This window comes from Perna viridis, chromosome 1, assembly GCF_037379345.1.
Source record: "Perna viridis isolate PV_CMFRI_1.1 ecotype Kerala chromosome 1, ASM3737934v1, whole genome shotgun sequence".
Classification (NCBI taxonomy): Eukaryota; Metazoa; Mollusca; class Bivalvia; order Mytilida; family Mytilidae; genus Perna; species Perna viridis.
This window is the reverse complement of record NC_142445.1, coordinates 16,097,231-16,120,526: the sequence shown is the minus strand read 5'-3', so window position 1 is coordinate 16,120,526 and position 23,296 is coordinate 16,097,231. Positions and strand designations below refer to the sequence as shown.

Sequence of the window (23,296 nt, the reverse complement as noted above, 5' to 3'; positions counted from 1 at the left end):
TATATAGAATTACATTATTCGTTGCCCATACAGTGATGAATACATGTTCGTAATTAACAAGATGCTGCGTTGAAATTACAAAATACTGTAAAGGACCTTCGTCTGCATACTCTACAGTAGACTCATTATGAGAGAATTCTGCAGGGAGTCCAGGTACCTATTAACGACAAATGTTACAATGAATTAGTATAAACATTTTTTATAATCAAACATTTTGATCAGGTACAAACAACATGACTGAATTATAGCTTTTCTGTATTTAACCCAAATTTAATATTTTTGCCCGAAATCTTGATATTGACTACGAGGGCTTTAGCTAGTAATGAATTATTTACATTTCATTTGAAAAAAAAACACACACCCATAAATGACGTGTGGATAAAATGAGTCTCTTTTCTGTTGATAATTCATATTTCAGATTCAACTGACAAACGTTACATAAACCGACTATGATGTCACCAATAAAGTGAATAAGTCTCGTTTCATTTTTAAAACTTGGGCGGAAGTGACGCAAGTTTTCTGTACTGCTAAAATATTATTGCCCTGGGAAAGATAGTTTACAGAAAACAATGCTTTTATTACATATGCAAAATCTGTGTTATTTAAATAAAATATGTAAACAACTAGTAATACGTTTCGGCGATAACAAGGAGTAATCGAAAAAGGAACAGATATGGTGAAACGCAACAAATACACCATCGTATACCCTTTAAAAAAGTTAGTACTAACAGAGATTAACAAAACGTCTTTCATAAGTATAAACACACCCACAAGTAAGTTTTGAAAGACCCGACAACAAAAGTAATAAAATCCAAGGTCAGGACAGGTGCACGTCTGCGATGGGATTACATTAGTTTTTATAATGCCTTAAAAATCCCACTTTAATGTAAGGTCAAAAATGAGATGAAACAACAAATAAACAGACCAGAAAATTCACTCAATTATATATCATACTCTCCTTAACCCAACATGCAACATATAAACAAAAGGAAATATCTAATTAACGAATGATCACAAATATTTGAATAAAGCTCAGAACATGTGAAAGGACACCATCGAAATCACCGGCATTAAAAAAATCAACGGTCACTATAATACCAGTCGCTTGGATTTGGAGTAGTAAAAGGTCAGATTTGAGGTAGTACAATACTAAAACAACAGACTTTAAGTTTTTACGTAGGGTTCCAATTAGGGGCTAAATATATGTATTAAGAATAGAAAGGTTGTAAAAATAGATTTGAGAATCGTAATAAGTTTTACGGCAGTTGAAAAATTCATTCGATTTTGCTTGAAAGAGTGTGCTTTATAGATTATATTTCAATTTTAAAAACACTGTGTGAGCAACACCAGTTTTAATCAAGAAACTGCAAGTGTTTTTATATTTTTGTATCAAACGTGTGCAATGGTAAGTCAACGTATTCCTAGGAAATGTGAGTGAGTGTGCTTTGAGTGATAAATAATATTTGTGCATATGAGTGAACGTGTACTGTAGTAGTCTTATATTTGTGTAATGAGTTAGTAATCACGATGTTCCTTAGAATTTCTCTAAACTAGTGTGTATATCATATCCTGTTAGAGTCATTTTCCACGTAATGTCCCAGCAGATAAACAGTATTTTTCTATACCAATGTGTGTATCATACCTTGTTTAAATCATTCCCCATGAACTGACTCCCAACAGATACATAGTATTTGTCTATACCAGTATGAAGATCAGTAAATCCAACCCAGGATAAGTTCAGTCTATAGTCAGACCAAGTCATCCATCCTTCTGTATGTCTTGTGAGTTCAGCAGCGTGATAAGTACCAATAGCAAACATACCTTGAAACAAAATGATAAAAAATGCATGTTTTTCTATTAGAATTTTTAACCTCGAAAGTAACGACTTTTAATCCAGATTACATATGTAACAAATGCAAGTTTTCAACTCTAGCAGGCATAAAAAGACGCTGTAAGAAACTGTAATAGAAAATACAAATTTAAACGAATATTCACTATATATCCCTTTATATTGTTGTTAGAGGTATATTGTGATATCAACTATCCGATGTTGTTCGTTTTTAAAAAGTTTACCTGACGTAGGTGGGGTTGTATCTATCAATACTCCATCAGACTCTGTCTCTGTACATATCTTAGCTCCGTTACAAACTATCAGTTTGAAGAAGTAAGTTCCTCCGTCTTGTAACTCTAAATCAGTCAGCGTATATTCTCTGAGTATTCCATTTATCTAAAATTATTTGACATATAGCATATTTTGTTATCCATTGAATCGTCTCAATATTTATCTAAATTACAATGATAATTTTGTTTTTTATTCATGTCAATTACGGGAATGGCTGTAGTTGAATACCGTTTTAGTTATTTTTATATTGTATAATTATTACAGCAAATGTACTAAGGAAAACAATTACCATCACTGACGATGAATTGAACTCTCCATTTTGGTGTGATACAAACGATATATATTGCCGGAGTATAGATGACTGTTTATCTTCAACATCCCATTGGAATCTAATTGCCGATCTCAAGACAGATGTGTCCTCAGTTAATGAGCCAATATCACGTGATAATTTTGGTGGCTCCAAAACATCTGGGGGTGACACATCAACAAGAAATCCATTTGATGTAGATTCTGTGTATAACCCTGAGGTCAAAAATATGAAGCTAAGAGAAGGTTCACTTTTCTGAAAACATAAACTAAATTAAATTTACATTACAACATTAAGCTAACCTTATTTTTCTTTTGTTTATTAATTTTAAGCATAAAAAGCATTACAGTAGAGACACATATTTACTGAAAGAACAATCAGGAGAACCAAGCTTCAAAATCAAATAATTATATTCCAAGACTGGGAAAACACACACAACAAAGGACATAAAACAACCAAAATAACACACACAATGAAATAAAATTTATTTAGCAGCATGGACTCCATATAAAACTTGGAGCACGCAAAAGGTGCACCGATAAGGTAAAAGTTCTCTGCTCTTCTACCGATTTGTTTATAAAATGTCACGTCCGCGGTTCACGAGCGATGTTCCTTTCTATAGATCAGATCTTAAGATAATTAGTCAGCCTCATAAGACAGAAGGATTAGTCCGTGAGTAGCGGAGCACAATTTATTCCCATCAGAATGCCGACCGCTTTCTGAAAATCACGTCCAACGCACTAAACAAAATGTTGTAGAAAGAAAATTCCACGATTTAGACAACACCTTCGGTATATTTAAAAGATGATATTTTCACAAAAAATGAGGCATTACGTTCCAAGTACTACGTTTTTGTATCTAGGTTTATCGTCTTATTTTCTTTTCTTTTTTTGGAGTAACAACGATGTCTCATGTTTCTGAGTTTCGTTTTCAACCGCGCATGCTATTATATTCTGAAAATAATCTAGCATTTAGGGTTTCCAGAAGATCTTTCGAATCTATTAGAATCTTCACTGAATCAATTCCTCTACGGAAACCTACAAAAGGGGCACCAAATCCATGTCTTTACGATGAAAGAGTAATCGAGTGAACAGACAAGACATGGAAAACAAACACACACAACAAAGAACATAAATTAACAAAAGTAATACATATCAAGTAACAAAATTAAAGGAGCAACTAAGACTCCACTAAAATCTGGTAGCATGGACCAGGTGCACCGGTAGGGTAAGTGTCCTCTGCTTTTCTAGAAAAAACCCGCCGAGTTGCTTATAAAAAGTCAAGTTCAGGGTAGACGAAAGAGGAAAGGAAAACTATGACAAATTGGTTCCCATGGTACCGATGGATATACCGTAACGATCCACAATGATCAAAGGCCCTTTCATAGTCTATGTATTTTTTCTTCTTCTAACTTGTCTTACAGGTCAAATGCTAGTCTCATAATGATAATCAATGCAAGCTAAACCTACGACCTTAAAAGCACTGATAGCCTTTCAGTCTGCCAGAAAGTTAATATCTATATTTTGTTTTCGTACTGATAATAGTTTGAAAAATAAATCCTAATTGATTTGAAATTGTAGAAGGCATTATGATTTTTTAAAAACAAATATATCAATAAAATAAACTACGTCATCTTACAGGTTACATTGCCTCATATAACATCCTCCTTTATCCCTACCTTTCAGAAATTCAAACTTTAATTCAATTTCAAAAGCGAAATAAGAAATAAATCTTCTAATAATTTTGTCATCGAATCAAGCCAAAATTGGTAGCTGCAAGTACATGACATTTTGATAAAAACTTTCGTTAGTTTTACTGTTTTTGTTTTGAGGTGTTCAATATTATGGTATGCATAGATGATTTTATCAATATATCAAGAAGTACCTGCTTTGTTGTAAACACGGACGGTGCTATAAATACGTCTTCCAGGTGGTAGAGGTGCTGGCAAGTCTGTTATAATCACCATATCTGTTTCACTGATAATATGTGGGGGGTAAATATCAGCTGATCCCGGAGACGTACCAACCCGAACAACAATGTAATCTATATCAGACTGTGCATCATTAAATCCAAACCATTTAATTGAAATGTAATTCCTGGAAAGATATTGAGAAAAAAATAACTAAATAAGACATGAAATACGGCTTGTGTGAAATTACATCTGTGAAACATAGTTCAAAATACATCTGATCAAAAATGAAATAATATTAGCCAAAACAACGAATGTAGTCACATATATAACACATTATGAAATATATCTTGTACTCTGAATAAAATTGAATAGACGCTTATTTACCTAACTGACAGGAATTCGATATCATAATCAGCAGAGCCATCTTGAACAACACCTGGTACAGGAGGGCTGTTGTCAATGGTTACACCGTCTGATGTCACAGATGTACACATATTTCCAGTGTTACATGCTGTTACTGTAGAATAATATGTACGACCAGCCTCCAGGGCGACATTTGACCAGGTAAAATCTGAACAAAAATATATTGAAAATCAATTGTAAATTTGTGCTCACAATAACCCTTGGCTTTTATCACATTTTTATATGAGGTTACTATCTAACAAGTATCTTTCTTAACTCACGAAGAACGATTGCATTTACGTGTGTGTTCTTCAGTTGCATTTGGTCGCATTTGAAATATCAAAGTCAATGAGTTGATGCATTCCAACCCTATCTGAGATAAAAGAATTCTTTTTTTGTTTAATTTTGGTCGTGACTTGACTTTCAAGATCAATGTATTCACATATCCAAAGTCAATATGAGATGCAATTGCGGGATTGAAATACTTACATGCATGAGCACCTACAACTTGTTCATTAATGATATCATAACATCCAGAACAAGTTCCGATATAAACGCGGTAGCACTTTATAACTGAATGGGGATCATAAAATCCTTCCCAGTAAACGGATAGTTGACTCATATCTGTTTGGTAATCAATGTCTTTAGAGTGAGACGAGACTGCGTCTGATTTCCCATCATACACATGTCCGGCAACAGGGGGTGAAATGTCGTAAATGTTAGCTAGGGATGATTTACTGGTGGAAAGTCCGGCCATGTTGTATGCCTAAACACAACAAAAATTTGTCATGTAATATTCAAACAAGCAGAAAGTTCTCTGTTGTACATCCATCAACATAACAGCATTCGTTACGTATATGAAATGGACGTAGTGTGACGTAATGTCATATGATAATCATGCATTATGATTTATACGATAATTAATTATCTTCCGCAGTTTTACATTGAGGATACAAATTGATTAGCACATGGATATTTTAGATGTGTATATTTATATTCTTTATATGTTTATTCATATAAAACAATATTTCGTTTGGCATTGGTTCTAACATAAAACCGTTGATGTGAATAAAAAAAGTAATGGTTGTTTAATTCAATTCGCAGTTGACATACTATTGTTTATGAATCATGAATTACCTTCACAGTAACAAAATAAGGGTGGCCTTCTATCATTTGATGATTTTGGTCTGGTTTCAAGTTGCCACATTTCTGGCCGGTTCTAGAAAATTTTATTTGATCATCCTGGCCGGATAATGAACCTAATCCAACCATGTAATGGTCGATACCACTTTCAATATCAAAGAATATATTTTTCCAACTACAAAAAGAAGGAAATGAATTTCATTTGAAAAAGGAACAACTACGTAGACAAGTAGTATTAAGCCTTTTGTAAGTAATTTTAACTAGTATATTTCAAACAATGAATACATAAGTGCAATGTTATTCGGATCATCTTTAAGTGGCTGTAGAACTCAATTCTTGTAAAATCTCAAACACATTTCATATATTTATTAATAATTTTAATAATGAATTCAAACTACCAATCACTATAATTATTTCGGGTGACTTTCAATAACAATAATAAATTAAACGCACGTACTGAAAACTTTGATATCGGGTGTGAAAAGGTATTTTAGTGTACTTAACTAGTGCTCCAGCTAAGAATCATGTGAAATGTGATTCTTGGTTGGAAATCCTAGATTTTTTTTATTTTTAATATTTGGTTTAAAACGTTATACTGAACAGAGGTTAAAACGTGTTTTTTTTCATATAATCCTTGTTCATAAGAGATGTCAATTATTTAAATGCACTGAAGAATTCCAAATAAACGAGATAAACCTGTAAATAACACTAAAATACAGTAGAAATCATTTAATTTTTTGCGTGAATTATCTCCTTAGAGCAGAAAGATTGGAATGGTCATTTTACATTTCAACATATAGACCTATAAAGCCACTTAACAACAGAAATAGAAATAAGTTATTTACCAAAAAAATCTACTTTGTTTACATAAAACATGTGGTCGGATTGATGCAAAAGCACCACGGGCAACGTAAATTATAATTCTTATACAGTTAATGTGTTCAGCAATATTTCTGAACTGTGATCTGTTCAGAACAATTACTATTTCGATTTTAATTCCTTCGTGTAAATGTGGCTTTATTTGATAAGATGTATACCACTTTTCTGAATGATCTTTGTATATCAAATAGAGAGCGGATCTTTTCAAAAGTATCATTTGGCTATCTTATGGAACCAAAATAGATTTGAACATTCTTTAATATGGAACTTTTCAGAAAATCTATGACAAAAAATGCATAGTTTTCCGCGCGTTCTTGTACCTTATGAAGTCAAGTTTTAATGTATGTATATATAATTTGTATTGAGTAGAAAATTCATATATTGTCCCATATAAAAAAATACGTTTGAACTTGTTATTTCTAAGTAATTACAATCAGGCCATTCTACTTCAATTATATTTACCAAATCTCTATCTGGCTTAAATTAGTTAAAATTCTGCCACCAATATATATAGATTCTGATGAAACTACTGGGGGTGTTGTATCTATTGTTACGGGATTGGCATGAACTTTTGTCGTTCGGTTGATGAAATCAACACCTGATGACAAAATTCAACATTTAATACAATTGTATGGTTATTAAACTAATAAATATTTACGTAAATATTAAAAACAACCACTGATTAGAAATAAAGAAGTTTAGACAGAGATGTACATTTTTCATTGCGATAACTTTAAAACAGGGCAGCGGAATTAGTTTTATGTTATATTTGTTTTCTTTTAATAGTCAGTTAAAATAAACTTACCTGATACAGAAACGAAATATGTATGTCCTTCTTGCAAGGTTAGGCCGTGAAAAGACACGTGATTGGTAACGCCAACATTTCGTTCGTCAATAACATCAACTCCATCTTTAACAGAACCTTCAAACAAGATAAAATAATATTATCAATAATCTAATAAATACAATGTTGAAGTTTGTATTGTAATTTAAATATCGAACAGATCATGCATATGTGCGTTTCTTTTTTCATTTATCGTTTTTGTTTTGTTGGGTTTTCTTTTGGAGGTTAGCTTTTAGTTCTAAAATGAAATGCAATTAACACTGAAATACTGAATTACATAATAAAGTTTTAAAAAAATGACATTAAGAAATAGTTGATAAACCGAACACAATATTTCGTCTTCGTCTGTGTCGTTTTCCTTATACATGTTTACTGTAAAAGCAACTAAGCAAACAAAACAGAAACAAACACAGAGACAATAATAAACTGTGTGTACGCTTATAAAAGCTTACTAATAAGATTTATTGGTAAAAATACCAATCATATTTATTGCAAATTTCGATATGCTGTACACGAGTTTCAAGGAGTAAATATTCAATGTAATTTTTGCTTATTATCTTTATTTCTTTGTAAAACGATACTAACCAACAGAGACAAAGTAATGGGATATCCCGGATGAGTGCATCGAATGCCCTTCTTCTTCAACATCAATAAAGGAATCCCATGTAACGTAAATATCTGACGAGGATGTCTGTGACAAAAATGAAATCGTTTTAAAATCGAAAATACTTTACGGTTTTTATTATTAAGACAAGTGTTAGTGCTGATGTGATGCTTTTGAATAGAGTACGACATTGATATGACATTAACCAGATTAAGGCTCAAAGTCTTCTAGAAAGGTCTCATCACTCCAAAGTGTTCATGTTCCCTATCCTATTTTAACTTTGGCCGCCGAACATATTTTGATATTTTAAATTAATGACGATTTCATGTCTGGTAAATTCGTGCATTGTGCACTTTTGTGACATCATTGTAATCAATGTTATATGTTATAAGAAATTTAAAATGTAAACAGGAACATAATAACAATCTATGACTGGAGCTTCGACATATATTGGAACATTACATTCATTGTGTCATAAATGAGCATCTAAAATATTAATACTCATATAGACCAAATACCTATCTTTGAAACTTTGTATGGAATCAACTTTTTACCAGAAAAAATTATATTTGTGTAATCTTCCGTCAGACTCTGCCTTTGTTTGGTGCCATGGGATTTAATATTTAGCTATTTAATATATTATATTTTTTCTTTGTTTTTGTTATGTGTTTTAAGTTTCAATACTCGATGTAATGACATCTAATTTATTTACCGCTAGTCTCTGCCTGTTTTGGTCAGTATGAATTTTGCTAATAAGCTATTTACCTGATATAAAAATTCCTTATTTGTTCCCACCCAGACATTTCCTCCAATTGGAGCTGTAAGGTCTACTACTACACCATCACTGCAGGTCGACACAGCGTCTAATATTTCTGTCCATTTTTCATGTTGAATTTCCTTTCTTTCAGCATGGACACATACAGCGTATCGTTTTCCATGTATAAGTTCGTGAGAATCATTGAAATGTACATTGATATATCTGTGTTCTTAAATTTTAAAGTATAATATTCCGTCAAATCTGATGTTATTGAATTTCACATTTCAGGCGTAAGTTAAATGTAGTAACAATCTTACAACTTTATTGGTTTATAGTAAAAATAATTTCGAGGAATTATAGCAAGTAGCAATATTTGGAATAAGGCTTTGAAATGTGAGTGGTTTTTTTGATAGTTTCATTAAAATTTGTATATCATTCAGGTCCTTAAATATGAGGTTTGTTTGTATTTTCACTTTTGTGAAACACCTATCATAGTTATACCACATATCCTTATTATCAGACATGTCAGTTTTCTAAACCACTCCAATTAACATAAAAAAAAGTTGTACCTCCATTAACACATTTGGTGATTCGCTTATACCATTATGTTTATATGGTCTCGTACAATGCTTATTACATTAATACTTATACAGCCGAAAGAACAAATTTGATGATACTATCAGGAATATTTCTCAATATTGGCCTCATTTGGCTGTTTCATTTTACCAGAATAATCTAATTTGATCATATTTCTGGTATCATTTTACTTTTATGACTACATTGATAATAGTTGAACACGCTAGATGATTCCTCTGGTAGCACTCTGTATGTGTAATCTTGATCTGTGATAGTTATGGTAATATTTTACATTTGTGGTCCACAATATGACTCTAATAAAAACACTTTACCTGTATGACCACATTTGATGATATCTGGATGAGAGCAAGAATCGGTGATAACAAGATCAGTGTAGTTTCTGTAAAATGTCAAAGCATCATTTGGTCGAACTTCTAAAACACCCCACTGATATGAATCATGGTGTAAAGATGGCCACACAGCTGATAATACGTTTTTAGTTGGTATATAGTCTACATCTGGTAAATTCCATGGTGTGTTAGGTTCTAACAAAACATCCTTTAATGATCCTTCTTCTTTTAAAAAAAATATAGAATTAAAACTAAGTTTTAAATCAAACAAATCGTTCAATGCCTGGCATTTGGTTGAGGATTGTTTTATTGGCAATCATATCACATTTCCTACGTATATATAAATTATCGAATTCATAAAGAAAAATATTCAATGTATTGTTCATTTTCAATTTTCAACTCGCTTTCACCCAATTTGGTTTCTGAATTAGACATATTTCCTTCCTTACAAATATCCTCAAATTGTTTGTGTGTGAGATACAGGAAAAAGTATGTCATAAAAGAATAAAAGGATATCTTTAAGTATTTTTTTTATGATTTTAAGAATATCTTTGTCATCTGGAATATCCATAAGGATATCTTTAAGTATCGTTTTTATGATTTGAAATGCGCTTTGTACCAACAAATGTGACTTAGAAAAATAAGTTAATAGATAATGTCCGGACAGGCTCTTTTTAACTAGTGCATTTGATCAATGGTCAAACACAACCAAACCATCCATTAGCTCAAGGTGGCTTACCTAATTGCATTTTCCTTTTAGGGTTTTTTTATTTTGTAGTTTTTTTTTTTTCTTAAGCCATTTCATCTCATTTGACAATTGTTAATACTGTATACATTTTACTAGAAAAATATACATTCTATTAAATTGTTTCTATTCTTTATCTTACCAAATATTATACCGCATATAGGTTCATTGACAGAAGTAATATAGCTGACATGAACTTGTCAACACATTATAAATTAAGCATAAATATTGTACCTACCAGTTCTTCCAATAGCGTCAATTACTACCCTTGGGATGATCTGGCTATGGTCATCTTTTATGCGACATTTCTTTATTTCTGTCTGAACTTCACTCCATACGCTAGCCTTATTGTATCCTCGTAAAGCAATTCTTTTACACTTTGCAAAATCTATATCATCTTCGAGGATGATGTCAAATTTTACCTAAATATCAAGTTTTGTATTATTTCTTTTTTTGTAGTTGGGTAATTTTTTTCAATTGTCAGACATTTCATTTATTTTACAGTCGTGTGTTCAATCTTCAATCAAAGCTGGACAGAAATACCATCGAGTGCTTGACACACTCTCTTATCCATTACAATAAAAAGGAAAATACACCGTTGATACAGAAAATGATTTTACAGAAAAGTAAATATTTTGATTACACGGAAATCTAAAATTAGAATAACTCACATGAGTATTATTTATCCTTTGAACTGTTGAAACCCTTTCCCACTTTTTATAAACACCCGCTTCTCTTGAACCGTCGACAATTGCCCATTCATAAAAGTCGATAGCTTCTTTGGCTTCCGTTCTGTCTTCTATATCAGGGTCATACATTTGTTTTGTAAGGACTGTCATCTACAATACAAACTACATTGTTTACTTAAAACTAATTAAATCAAACAAAATAAAACAAGATACAAAGGTAGATTTGATACGTAAAAGCCGGGTGCTTTAGTGTTAACATAGTTAAAGTGGAATCAGTTCGATCCATGGAAACACTTTCGTCAGGCAATCTTTTGATCAATCGTAAGATAAAATAAAAAAAACAACAAATTTGCCCATAACACAAAAGATAATTTTTATATACGTAGCACAATACTCATTAATTAAATTCAGAATACACAAATAGTTCAAACTATCGATAGTGTTTATTATTGTGCGCTTTTTGGAGTTAAAATGGTATATAATACAGAACATACTCCTGAACAATATCAAACCACTGTTTCTGTTGAATTGCCAAGTTGTTATATTGATCAGTTTTACCTTCGACTTATCTAGTTGAACTTCGATATAGCCTGTAACTGGGGCAGTAGGTACTACTGTAACACCATCACTTCTCAATGGAGGAAAGCAAAGATTGTCAGCACATAATTTTATATTAAACCTGTAAGTTCTTCCTGGCTGAAGATCTAAATTCCCCAGTACTGCTACTTGATGACTTCCAATGTATCCATACTCAATAAAAGTACTCCAGTAGTCTGAGTAAAACAATTTAGGGTATGCATGTTTATATGAACATAGTGTGGGTCATATTATTTCAAGCCAGTTTCAAGTTTTCATGTTAATTTTGGTCTGTGTATTAGCAATAAGTCAATAGGTATAAAATGTATGGTAAATGTATGAGCCATAATGAAACGTCTATTAATACTGCTAAAGAAATTGCTTTACATAAACAAGTTAATTTAAATATAGGGCGCACTATTTCGCAAATGTACAACATGTATGAAAGTAAGCGGTATATTTATTCATTCAACCATAAACATTGCGTGCATGCATATAGTGTTATTTCCCTAACCTCCAACGGGTGATCGTATATCTACAGATATCCAGGAACTTCTGATAACATCGTGTAAAGCTGTTGGAATATCCCATTTAGCAAAGAACGTAGTCGTTGAGGTTTGGTAATCAATATCTTGTAGACAGTCCTTCAAAATATCCTACAACCAAATTGTCACAATACACATAATAATTAAACCTTAATTACAGTTATTAAAGCATCAAAGCTTTATTGATTGCTCATTGGTGTAAGCATTGCTATGTGCAAGCCAAACGGGTGCAAACACCAAATCGTGTATCGTGAACTTCTGAAGCAATAATCTTTGTAGGCTTGAAAGTTAATTAATAAGTCTTAAAATTTGATTATTATACTTACATTTGTATGATGACTTTCATTTAGACTTGTTTCATCTACAATGAAATGACGGGAGATGTTACCAGTTAAACTAACATTATTCATGAACATTTTTAAATTCATATTGGTATATTGTTTGTATATATTAGTGTGTGTGTGTTTTCGGAGTGGAATACCGTTACTGTAATTATGTATAATCTATAGTAATTATAAATTTATCTTAATACTATTGACATTAAAATTATAGATAAATCTCGAACCAGAATGGCTGGTTAAATTTTATTGCATAAAAGTTTAACTGATGAATAATAGTAAGGTCTCATGGAGCTTTCTAATGGGAATATTAAAAGATGAGTTAATCAATGGCTTCTGACATAAAGTTATCTGATTAATGTCAATCTGTAAACTATTTATCTCTCGTTCTATACTTTGATACTAAGCATTTTTCAGATTCAACGAGTCGATGCAAACAAAAAAAAACATTATAATTTGATGATTTATTAAATAATCAGCAAATTCAAATCAAGAAACAACTTCATCATCTTCCGTACAATGTGAATATAACATGTTTCTACGTACAAGTGCAAACGGGACCGTCGTGTATTGAGATTCCTGATAGTTTAGTTCCGGTGTCAACAACCATTACTCCATCAGAATATGACTCAACCGTACCAGCTGAAGTAATGGCTTTCACAGTGAAATAATATTTCTGAAACATTTTTTTAAATGAATATTAAACATAACTCTGTTCAGATCACATCTTACAGTTACACGCAGTTCTTGATACCATTTTTGAGTTTACACTTATCTTAGTATGTATGAAATGCATTTAGAATTCAAGTAGAATGAGGTATATCCTACATACGGTCTATTATGAACAAATATATGGAACACATACAGACATTTTTTTTTAAATATTGATGGATCAACTTCTCAGATCTCCCTTTTATTTAAATTTTAGGGCTGTGATCGTTGTTTGTCAAAATGCAAAGGGAATTGAGACAATAATAAAAAAGAGGTTTTATTGTTATATGTTGCATCAAATATACTCATTCTACATTATCTCCGTATATTGTGTGTATAATCTATGAAATTCGTTCTGTAAAACTGTTCTATGGTTTGAAATTTAATTTACTCCATACATCAGCATAATTCTCGTCCCGTTCAGGATCCCAATTCCCATTCCTAAACTCAAATATACTATAGAATAAGTAGATTATGTAACATCCAATAGTATCCTGTGTGAGATACTTTCCACCGAAAAATAATACCAAATTTAATCCGGGGATATTTTATAGTTAAATGTTTTCCATGACTATTAAATTGTTTAAATACCCAACCTTATGATAATAGGATTTAACACACACATGTCTGAAAGGGTTTTCTTTAGAGATACTATAACTTTTTTTTTAAAAAAAAAGGTCGGGCTTGGTTTTCTGTTGGGTAAACATAGTTCACAGTGTTGTAATTGTTAATGATTTGGAAAGTTTTTTGATATGACATATTATCCGGGAAGATTTTAAATATTAATTTTCATCAAGGATGTTTTTCGATATTAATAAGTATCCTGGATGATGTTTCATGGGATATTTTACAAATAGTTTTTCATCCAGGATACTATTTACTTGATATTATCCATTTTATCAAGAGTATGAACTCTTCATATGTGAATTTTATTCAGGATTTTATTTAATACTGTAGTATGAAATAATATCCTGTCTTCAATTGGGAATACCTCTAGCTTTTTCATAACAAACTATAGTAATTAAAATATCATTGTTCAAGTCGTGGAAACAATTTGATAGGTGTGAAAACTTTTTCATAGTGAAATAATATCCTTCGGAAAAACAATTAATGTGCAAGAATTTCTACATGATAAGATTGCATCCGGATAGTATTATGTCTTACAACTATATCTATTCAAGAACTATTCGTGTAAAGATACCTGAAAGGAGACGAGTTGCAGGTTCGTAAATATAATTTGATTGATAGAATCATCAATGTTGTCTCTTTTGGCGAAATCACAGTCTCCACTAGTTGTTCCTAAACAGACTATGTACATAACAGGTAGATGAGGATGACGAAAACCTGTCCATTGCACAGCCAAGGTATTAGATTCTTCCGAAAAATCGACATCTATTACATCCTGTAAGATAAATCCAATGTTCTAACTGGGTTATGCATCTGATCAGATGTATTTACCTACTGCATGAACATTTATACATTTCATTTTATTATGTTCGATCAGTAAAATGAAGTAAACTTACAGAAGAGATAGAAAGAGTAATAATCAAAGGATGCGACCTAAAAATAAATAGATACGCACGCCAAAGAACATGAAATGAATTGAATAATACGTCCAAAGAAACACAGTAAATAAGCTACCCGGACAACTAGAGGCTCTTTAGGGCCTAAATCGCTCACCTGGCTCGATAAGCAGCATTCATTTTTTTTTGTAAAATCGGCCATATTTTTTCTTCAATAAAATTTCCGAACGCTCATTCATACCTAAGAAACAATCATATCAGTTTTCATTAAATTCTGTCCACTAAGGAGGAGCACATCTTTAAAGTAATTAAATTAAAAATCGCAAAAATATGTCGAAGTAGGGCAATATTTTTAACGTTTTCTTAACAGATCTACATGAAAATATGACCAGAGATAGATATCACCATGCAAAACATTTATTTTTGTCAGAATTTGGCTAAACTTAACAATTTTGGAAACATACGTGAAAAACTCCTATCTTAGATCTATATTCTTTTTTTTTTTTTGTAACGGCTGTCATGTTTTTCGACAGCTGAAAAATCCCCACATCTTTTCTGTACGGAAGACCCTAAGAAACATTCATACCAAATTTGGTACTAATTGGTCTGGTAGTGTCAGAGGAGAAGATTATTGAAATAAATGACATTTAAAATAGCGAGAAAAAAAGGTCAGTAACTCCAACTTGGCTTAATAGGTTTACACAAAAATTTTGAACAGTGATAGATCTCATCAAGATAAATATTTCAACCTAGTCAGAGGTCGGCTAAACTTTACGATTTTTTAGATATATGCTAATAACTTCTGTCTGCCCCCAAAGTTCTAATTTCAGTGTAGCGGCCAAGATTATCTACTGATCAAAAATCCCATCCATATAGAACACCCTAAGGAACTGATTGCAATAGCTTACATGGCCATTTGAGCAAAAATTAGCTAATAAAAACCTAAACCATTGAGCGTCCTCTGCTTATCTAGAAACATCCATCGAAACGCTAATTGGAAGTCAGTTCAAGGGTAAACGAAAGAAGAAAGGAAAATATGACACGGTGAACAAACAAGTTCTCATTTTGGAAGATTGATACACCATAGTTCATGATAAATATTATAACACTCCGGAGTAATAACTTCACAGATGAAACAACATACTCCTGTTTCCTGAAGCCTTGTTGTTTGAAGACTAGCACGGTACAAAGGATCCACGTAGTGTCGGTAAGTTCTGGCATAACGTATGGTATATGATATGAAAACTCCATACGCAGGTGCTAAGGGATGTTGCCACAGATGAAAGGAAAATTGACAATACGGTATGAAAAGTCATCACATCTGTCACATTTACGGTTCAATACAGCGAAACATACCTTAACATTTTTGTTGTTGACATCGTTTGGATTAATATCATAAACAACACCCACTGAAGGCACCTGGACATCATGTATATAACCCTCCGATGTCTTTGACGTGCTTAACCCTGCTAGGTTTGTTACTTTAATTGTCACATAATACATGTGATGAGCGTGTAACTTAGAATCTAACACAGATAGATCGATAGCTGTACATTCTGGTGGAAGTGTAGGCGTACATTTAGAGTTATAATTCAATGGTTGGTATCCTGCAACTTCTGTGCGGTCTTTAGTTTGTCCTTAAGTTAGATATAATTAGATTAGTTATTTGATTGATTCATGATTTCTAGAAAAAATATGTACATTAAAATCTAAGCAAATCTGAAAAAAAAATAAAAATAGACCAATGCGACAAACAGGATAGAATAAAATTACGTGAAACTTAAGTGAAGATAAACAATACTTCACACATCTAGAGTTGGCTTTTAAATACCCCTGGAACTGCTAATATACCATTTCAGTGAATAAGGCAACACACTATACTTTAATGGGCATGGGATCCGGACATAGGATTTGAGCCAAAGATTCAGCAGGTATAATTTACAGTAATGTGTCAAAATCTTCCACTTAAACTCGGGCAAATATAATAGCTTCATTATCATGTTACAGTTTACTCAAATTTAACACATTATACAGGATGGGTATTGTTTTTCCTGACAAATGTACTTTTGATCCGAGTAGCAATTAAAAAAAGCTTAGTAATATTTACCGATTGCAAATTTAAAACTGAGGAGATAATGGTCCTCGGTGTCTTGAAAGGCTCCTTTTGACCAATTTGCAATAAGTATTCCGTCCTCGTATTTGACATCTATTGTTGATCCATGATATGTTGGAGGTGTCACATCTATTATAATTGGTCCAATGCTCTATAACATATGGACGATTACCTTAATCTGAATACAAAATGTTTGTAATTCCTTATGCAGTTTATTTTGTAATAATTAATATGTTTCCCGCCTAAAAATGTTACACAGTTGCATTACAATAGGTTAAAAACATATACAGGAGTTCATCGATAATTAATTTTTGAAGAATGTACTGAACATAGCTTCTTAAAGTATTATCAGTTGTAGATCTCACATTAATCCCTGAAAGACACAGAAATATCCATAGAATGTTTGACACAATTGTTAATTATACTTTAAATCATTTATTTTGTACCTGATATCCGGACACTCCACTTTTACTGATGCTTTTTATGACAATATAAAACAAAGTTCCCTCTGCTAGGTCTGGATTATCTACCCTGATGTGACGATGATGTTTGGTTGACCTGAACGGCAAAATATCAGGGGCAGGGCTATGTCTGGTGGATGCAAATCCTATTTCATAGTCAAACACAATTCTCTCCTCATCTACTGAGTCCCAGGTAATAACCATCTACAGACGATTTCAATGCAGTTCATAGTTGTTACAGTAACATTTATCAAACATGTTCAAATAAGTCATATTACTGGTGGTAATAAAAATTAACAAATAGTTGTTGTTAAAAAAACAGGTTTTGTAAGAAAACTAATATAAAATATTTATACCTCGTATTTCTTTTATGACCATTATATAAATACTTAGGTAAAATTATATTACTTGTAATTACATCGATTTATTCTCAAACCGACTAATGATATTAGACTTGTTTCGGTGAATTAGAAAATCAGTCTGACTACATGTAATATAATATTGTCTAAATTTAATTTTTAAAGGAAGTTAGCATAGCCTTGTGTCTTTGTAAATCCATATAACTATTAAAGGTATGATACATACTTGAGATGTTTGGGGAATAATCTGTAACAGTTTGGAAAGGGATGTCTGAAGCTGGTTACATGTCACTAAAAATGACCGAGTTTCTGGAATCAGTTTAATATCATCTACTATCGAAGGACTGGCGCTACAAAAAAGTAACAGTTACTTACAATACAGTTTTAATCTCAATTAATTCAGAAGGCCGAACACTTCAACAATATGTTTAAAAAAACATACAACAAATTTACTTAATATTTTATTAAAATATAACCTTTTAAAACCAGGATAAAAAGTCGATCATAATGTATTTACCTGCAGCCTGAAGAATGATTATATGGTGCTCGTGTCATATTCTCTGCCAAAACCCACACTTGACCATCCATGTCTTCAATGAGTTGCGGGGCTGTCCTTGCTCCCTCAACAACGACATTTTTTACAGATGGTGTAATTGTTACTATGGTGACACCATCTGAACATACAGCATGCGAAGCATCGTTTGCTCTGTTCATAGCCACCACAGTAATAAAGTATGTACCCTCTACAGTGGCTGAGTGGCTGACGAATGTCAGAGTGGTTTCTTTTATCTATAATATAATTATGTTGAACAGATAAAAAAATGTGTGTGACAAGGGTTGAAATACATATAAATGTTTTATTTTCATGTAAATATATTTTTATCGGGTAAAGACAGTGACATTATCAACAACATGAATCAATGACATACCATAACAAAAGTAAAATAACAAAACAAGGTAAATACTGTTATATTTATCCATATGGTAAAACTGAGAGTAGAAACATGACTGTAGATTTTTTAAATAACAATAAATAGTCAACAACCCTCAAAATCACTGTTTTACTGCATGTGCGTTTTGCAGGTTTTTTTTGTTTTTTTTATCAAATAAACCAACGTAAGACCTCAATTATTAAGGAAAAGGGCAAAACATTGGTCATCGATGTTCTAAACTATTTCATCTATGCCAGAGATAAAATAATTTATATACCTGATCACTTGTTAAAACATCCTGTTTGTTTTGACAATGATCTGTCACTATGTATTTGTAATACTTTACTCCGCTCTCTGGGTCAAAGAACCCGTCCCAGTGAAAGTTCAATGTTAAATCCTGCTGATAGTCGACTTCTGGACTTCCTGTTACACCATCATGCACACTGCCTTCTTCTGGTGGACTAGTATCAATAGTTATCTGTAACAAAATGGTTTATCGTCCAAATAAATTGACTCAAGTTTGGTGATTTTTAATGTCCAGTACGATTATATACTTTTAATTGAAATTTCTTTTCTTTTGCATCTTCACAATTTCCTTGAAAAACTTGAAACTGAAGTTATTTCATGTCAAAATAACTTGTAGACGGCAAAAGTTAGCCTTAGGTTATTGCGAGAGAAACAAAAACAATTGAATACAGATGAAGCATTCCTTAAAAGATTTCCGAACACTAAATTATATTTAAATGAGTATATGTAGAACTTGTTTTTACGAAGTTAGTACATATATATAGACTATATATTTATAAACACTGGATGTCAATGGTTTTTATATTACTTCTCAGAGCTTAGCTATGCTCTCAGTTGGATTTTGACAAAGGGAGCTTAGGTGACTTTTTTTTGAAGTTGTTAAGGAAATCAAATTATTTACCTTTCGAGTAAGTACCGAAGTCAACATTGCCTGGTTAATCACTGTGATCTCTATAAAATAATCTGATTCGTGGAGGCCCTTGTCTTTACCTGGATCAAGACCAGCTCCGAGTACTATTTCCGGTTTAATATGAAAATGTCGATGGAAACATCCATGGTATAATGTACAGTAACAATCAGGACCACGAGGAGCAGCCTCGTAGAGATCTTCACACAAAGTAATATTCTTGAATAAAAGTATGAAATAACAGTTGCAATAAAACTGATGTTTTGGATGAAATCAAGTTTAATCTACTTGTTAAAAAGTTTTTACAAAGAGACGAAATTAGGAATATTTAGAATTTGTTTAATCGGACAATTAATGATATTGATCTAAGATACAGTCTCTCCCAACGTAAATATTGAATGAAAGCATTTGCCCTTAAGAACAATATTCTAAATCTATGTAGGAACGATGTTATCAAATCATCTTAGAGTCATGAAAGTAATACATTTCATAGATATTAATTTCTTCAATTTTCACCCAATAAAATGTAGTCACGAATACTCCATTTGTCATAACTATTGCACTTCACACCTATAAGTATTTAAGACGTGTGTGAATTTGAGTTGAAAATACATACTTCTGCATTGCCCTGAGCGAGGATATGGGAACTTCCATGCAGAATATCACTTCCTGTAAAATTATCGTATAATTTCCAATGAACACTGTGGAGACCGCTGTGGTAATCAAAAGCATCCCATTCAAACCTGTTGGTAAAAAAAGGAAAATTGACGAATCAAAATAAAAAAAAAACCGTCAAATTCAGCTCTAAGAAGATAATTTTTTAAAGATTAATCTTTAATTTGCGTCAAGATCAAAATATTGAAAATCCTTTCAATCCAGTGCTAATTTAACAGTATTCTGTTTAAAAATAACCGATCTCTGTGTTCTAGAACCATGTTGTAACATGAATCTTCTTTTTTCCTTTGATCTTTTTATGGAATAACATAGAGACGACAAGCATGTACCAAAATGTATGCTCTAAATTGAAGCAACCAAATAATATTGCATGAAAGGTCACATGGGCCTATATAATGCAATGAGGAAACAGCCATGAAATAACCAAAACACTAAAACCAATATTGCATGGGTAAGCTCCGCCTCTTTGGGAAAAGATTACGCCTACAAAAAAGCACACATACAAATGTCAATTTTATTAGGTTTCATATAATAAAATACAAATCTTTAAATCTCTGCAGGTTTTCTTTGCCAGACAGAGAACAAAAAATATAATGTCTACTCATTAATTTAAAGATAGAACCGAAAAAATACACATTTCTTTACTTTTGAAACATATTAGCAAAAAAAAAACAACCCCCAAGTTGAACATAATGTATCGAAATGAAATTTTGCTCAAATACAGAGCTACATATTGTAGAAAATTGTAAATATGGAAAAATAAATAGATTTTTTTTTACATTTGGGCCAAAAAAGGGGGTCCATGCCCCAAATAGTTGTGTTTAAAAGCCTTCAAAAAGACAATTAGCGTAAATCAGTCTAATTCAATTAAAAAATACACACCTGAGAGAGAACCAAATCATCGCTTTCTACATTTCAATGTCAAGCCAATCTGGTAGAGAGAATGCGTCTGCCATACTGCCTACTGTGCGGGTTATTAGATTTTCCCGCCAAACGTTATTTTTTTCTGCACGGACTGTCATGGGCGTGTCATTCATGTTACAAATCATTTATAGCAACGCCTTCCTCGTTAGCCAAATAAACTTCTCACGCTGCGCGTTCGAAAGTTTATTTGTCTAACTCGGAATACTATGCTATAAATATAACATAATAAAACCAAAAGCTGAACTAAACTACTAATACTAATTGACTACATATTTTTTCAGGAATATATTAAACTTAAAATTGCTCACGTCATTTCTGTAAAGTCCTCCAAACGGTGTACAAATAATTCTGTTTTATTCCCATATGACAACCATAAGTTTTCTATAATTGGATAGGTTACATCCCGATACACTGTAATAAAATCTTCAATATGTTCTCCAATTATGTCTGTTGCTTTAACGAAGATGTCTAGTTTCTCGCCATCTTCCCAAACAACGTTAAGCACTTCCGTTTCCCGTAAAATATCTATCACATTGGTGTAGGCTTTGTACGACTTGACATCTTGACCGGATACTGTATAGTTAACGTCGAATTTAACAACTCCTACAACCAAAGCATAATTAAAAAGCTATATTATCGTGTTCGATACACGTGGACTTCAGTTCAAATGATAAAACACGTTAACATTTGCGTTGCGTCTTGACGATATACAAAACAACCATTGTGTATTCCAAAATCATTCAAAACAAATTTATATTTTACATAGGTTTTAGGAGATTCTAAGGAACCGCATTATCGCAAAGGTTTTACCACTTATAAGAGAAGTAATAACTTGTTCAAAACATATGTCACGACATATATAAAACAAAAGGACGATATTTTTCTAATTCAATGCTTGTTTCCTATATCTTTTAGGTATTAAAGTAAGGACGCTTCAGCCAAAGTTAAGTGTAAGTATTGGCGAACTAATACCTTTGACATTAGTAAACAAATTAACAGTCCTTCGTTCAAAGAAGTCGTCATATAAGTTGTCTACGTGACTGTTGTTTTCCACTGGAAATAGCCATTTATTCAAATCATGTCTTTCATTCATAAATCTTCCAAGCCACGTGACATGAAGTAGATTTGTTTCTGAGACTACCCATGTCCGGTTGGTATTCAGGGTGCTCTCCTTAACTATCGTTCTGGTTCCCTCTATTTTTTCTACTACTGACTGGTCATCAAAGAACAATAAGGATCTCGTTGACTTATAGTTTCCAGCCTTATCAAAAGCTGTTAGAATAATAGAGTACATGCCTGGCTGTGTTACATTAAATTCACCCTGAAGAAGAAAAAAAGAATATGGTATTATTATCAAGAATATGGCAAAATATTACTTGCGTACGGGGAACAGTTGTGACAGGAAAGGATGTGCGGGCACCAGTCACCGTGCATATATACATCGTTATCAGGGGGAGTTTTCAAATTATCGAAATGACAATGCTTAATTTCGATACAAACCGTCTTCATCGCTAGAAACTACGAATACAAATTAAGATGCATCATAATACAACAAAAGGAACAGATAAGAATATTTGTGACCGCAGTTAACAAGTTTATTTGTGGATGTGGTATAAGACAGTGATAGATTTCTCTATTTTTTTCTCTACTTTTACGTTTTACAATATCCATACCTCCTTAAGATTTGTCTCGTTGGAATGAAACAACTTGTTTGCTTCTCTAAGAAATTGTCCATAATCAGCTAGGCGGTAAATTTCATACTCATAAAAATCAACTCCAGCTAAATCGTCTGACCAAGAATTCCATGTAAACATTATCAATTTCTGGAGAAATTAAGAATTCCATTTTCAATTAAAATGCAATTGAAACATATTA

The 23,296-nt window shown here is 32.2% G+C and overlaps 1 protein-coding gene across 6 annotated transcripts in view; it reads right to left on the bottom strand.

Moving 5' to 3' along the window:
* The window catches only part of LOC148627454 (uncharacterized), a 56,684-nt gene that overhangs the window by 10,174 nt on the left and 23,214 nt on the right, over positions 1 to 23,296 (bottom strand). For all 6 annotated transcript variants that reach the window (XM_088573545.1, XM_088573554.1, XM_088573514.1 and 3 more), the window contains 31 exons: positions 23,095 to 23,244; positions 22,394 to 22,742; positions 21,730 to 22,024; positions 20,439 to 20,565; positions 19,817 to 20,041; positions 19,166 to 19,366; positions 18,474 to 18,745; positions 18,183 to 18,306; positions 17,583 to 17,801; positions 17,131 to 17,287; positions 16,380 to 16,660; positions 14,702 to 14,902; positions 13,336 to 13,465; positions 12,778 to 12,812; positions 12,421 to 12,562; positions 11,889 to 12,103; positions 11,313 to 11,480; positions 10,880 to 11,063; positions 9,879 to 10,121; positions 8,979 to 9,199; positions 8,195 to 8,300; positions 7,571 to 7,687; positions 7,228 to 7,363; positions 5,881 to 6,061; positions 5,233 to 5,509; positions 4,726 to 4,912; positions 4,314 to 4,525; positions 2,412 to 2,644; positions 2,074 to 2,227; positions 1,643 to 1,821; positions 14 to 157 (listed from right to left, as the gene is read on the bottom strand). In XM_088573545.1, the coding sequence (XP_088429671.1) occupies positions 14 to 157; positions 1,643 to 1,821; positions 2,074 to 2,227; positions 2,412 to 2,644; positions 4,314 to 4,525; positions 4,726 to 4,912; positions 5,233 to 5,509; positions 5,881 to 6,061; positions 7,228 to 7,363; positions 7,571 to 7,687; positions 8,195 to 8,300; positions 8,979 to 9,199; positions 9,879 to 10,121; positions 10,880 to 11,063; positions 11,313 to 11,480; positions 11,889 to 12,103; positions 12,421 to 12,562; positions 12,778 to 12,812; positions 13,336 to 13,465; positions 14,702 to 14,902; positions 16,380 to 16,660; positions 17,131 to 17,287; positions 17,583 to 17,801; positions 18,183 to 18,306; positions 18,474 to 18,745; positions 19,166 to 19,366; positions 19,817 to 20,041; positions 20,439 to 20,565; positions 21,730 to 22,024; positions 22,394 to 22,742; positions 23,095 to 23,244 (5,865 nt within the window). The remainder of the gene's footprint in view (positions 1 to 13; positions 158 to 1,642; positions 1,822 to 2,073; positions 2,228 to 2,411; positions 2,645 to 4,313; positions 4,526 to 4,725; positions 4,913 to 5,232; positions 5,510 to 5,880; positions 6,062 to 7,227; positions 7,364 to 7,570; positions 7,688 to 8,194; positions 8,301 to 8,978; positions 9,200 to 9,878; positions 10,122 to 10,879; positions 11,064 to 11,312; positions 11,481 to 11,888; positions 12,104 to 12,420; positions 12,563 to 12,777; positions 12,813 to 13,335; positions 13,466 to 14,701; positions 14,903 to 16,379; positions 16,661 to 17,130; positions 17,288 to 17,582; positions 17,802 to 18,182; positions 18,307 to 18,473; positions 18,746 to 19,165; positions 19,367 to 19,816; positions 20,042 to 20,438; positions 20,566 to 21,729; positions 22,025 to 22,393; positions 22,743 to 23,094; positions 23,245 to 23,296) is intronic.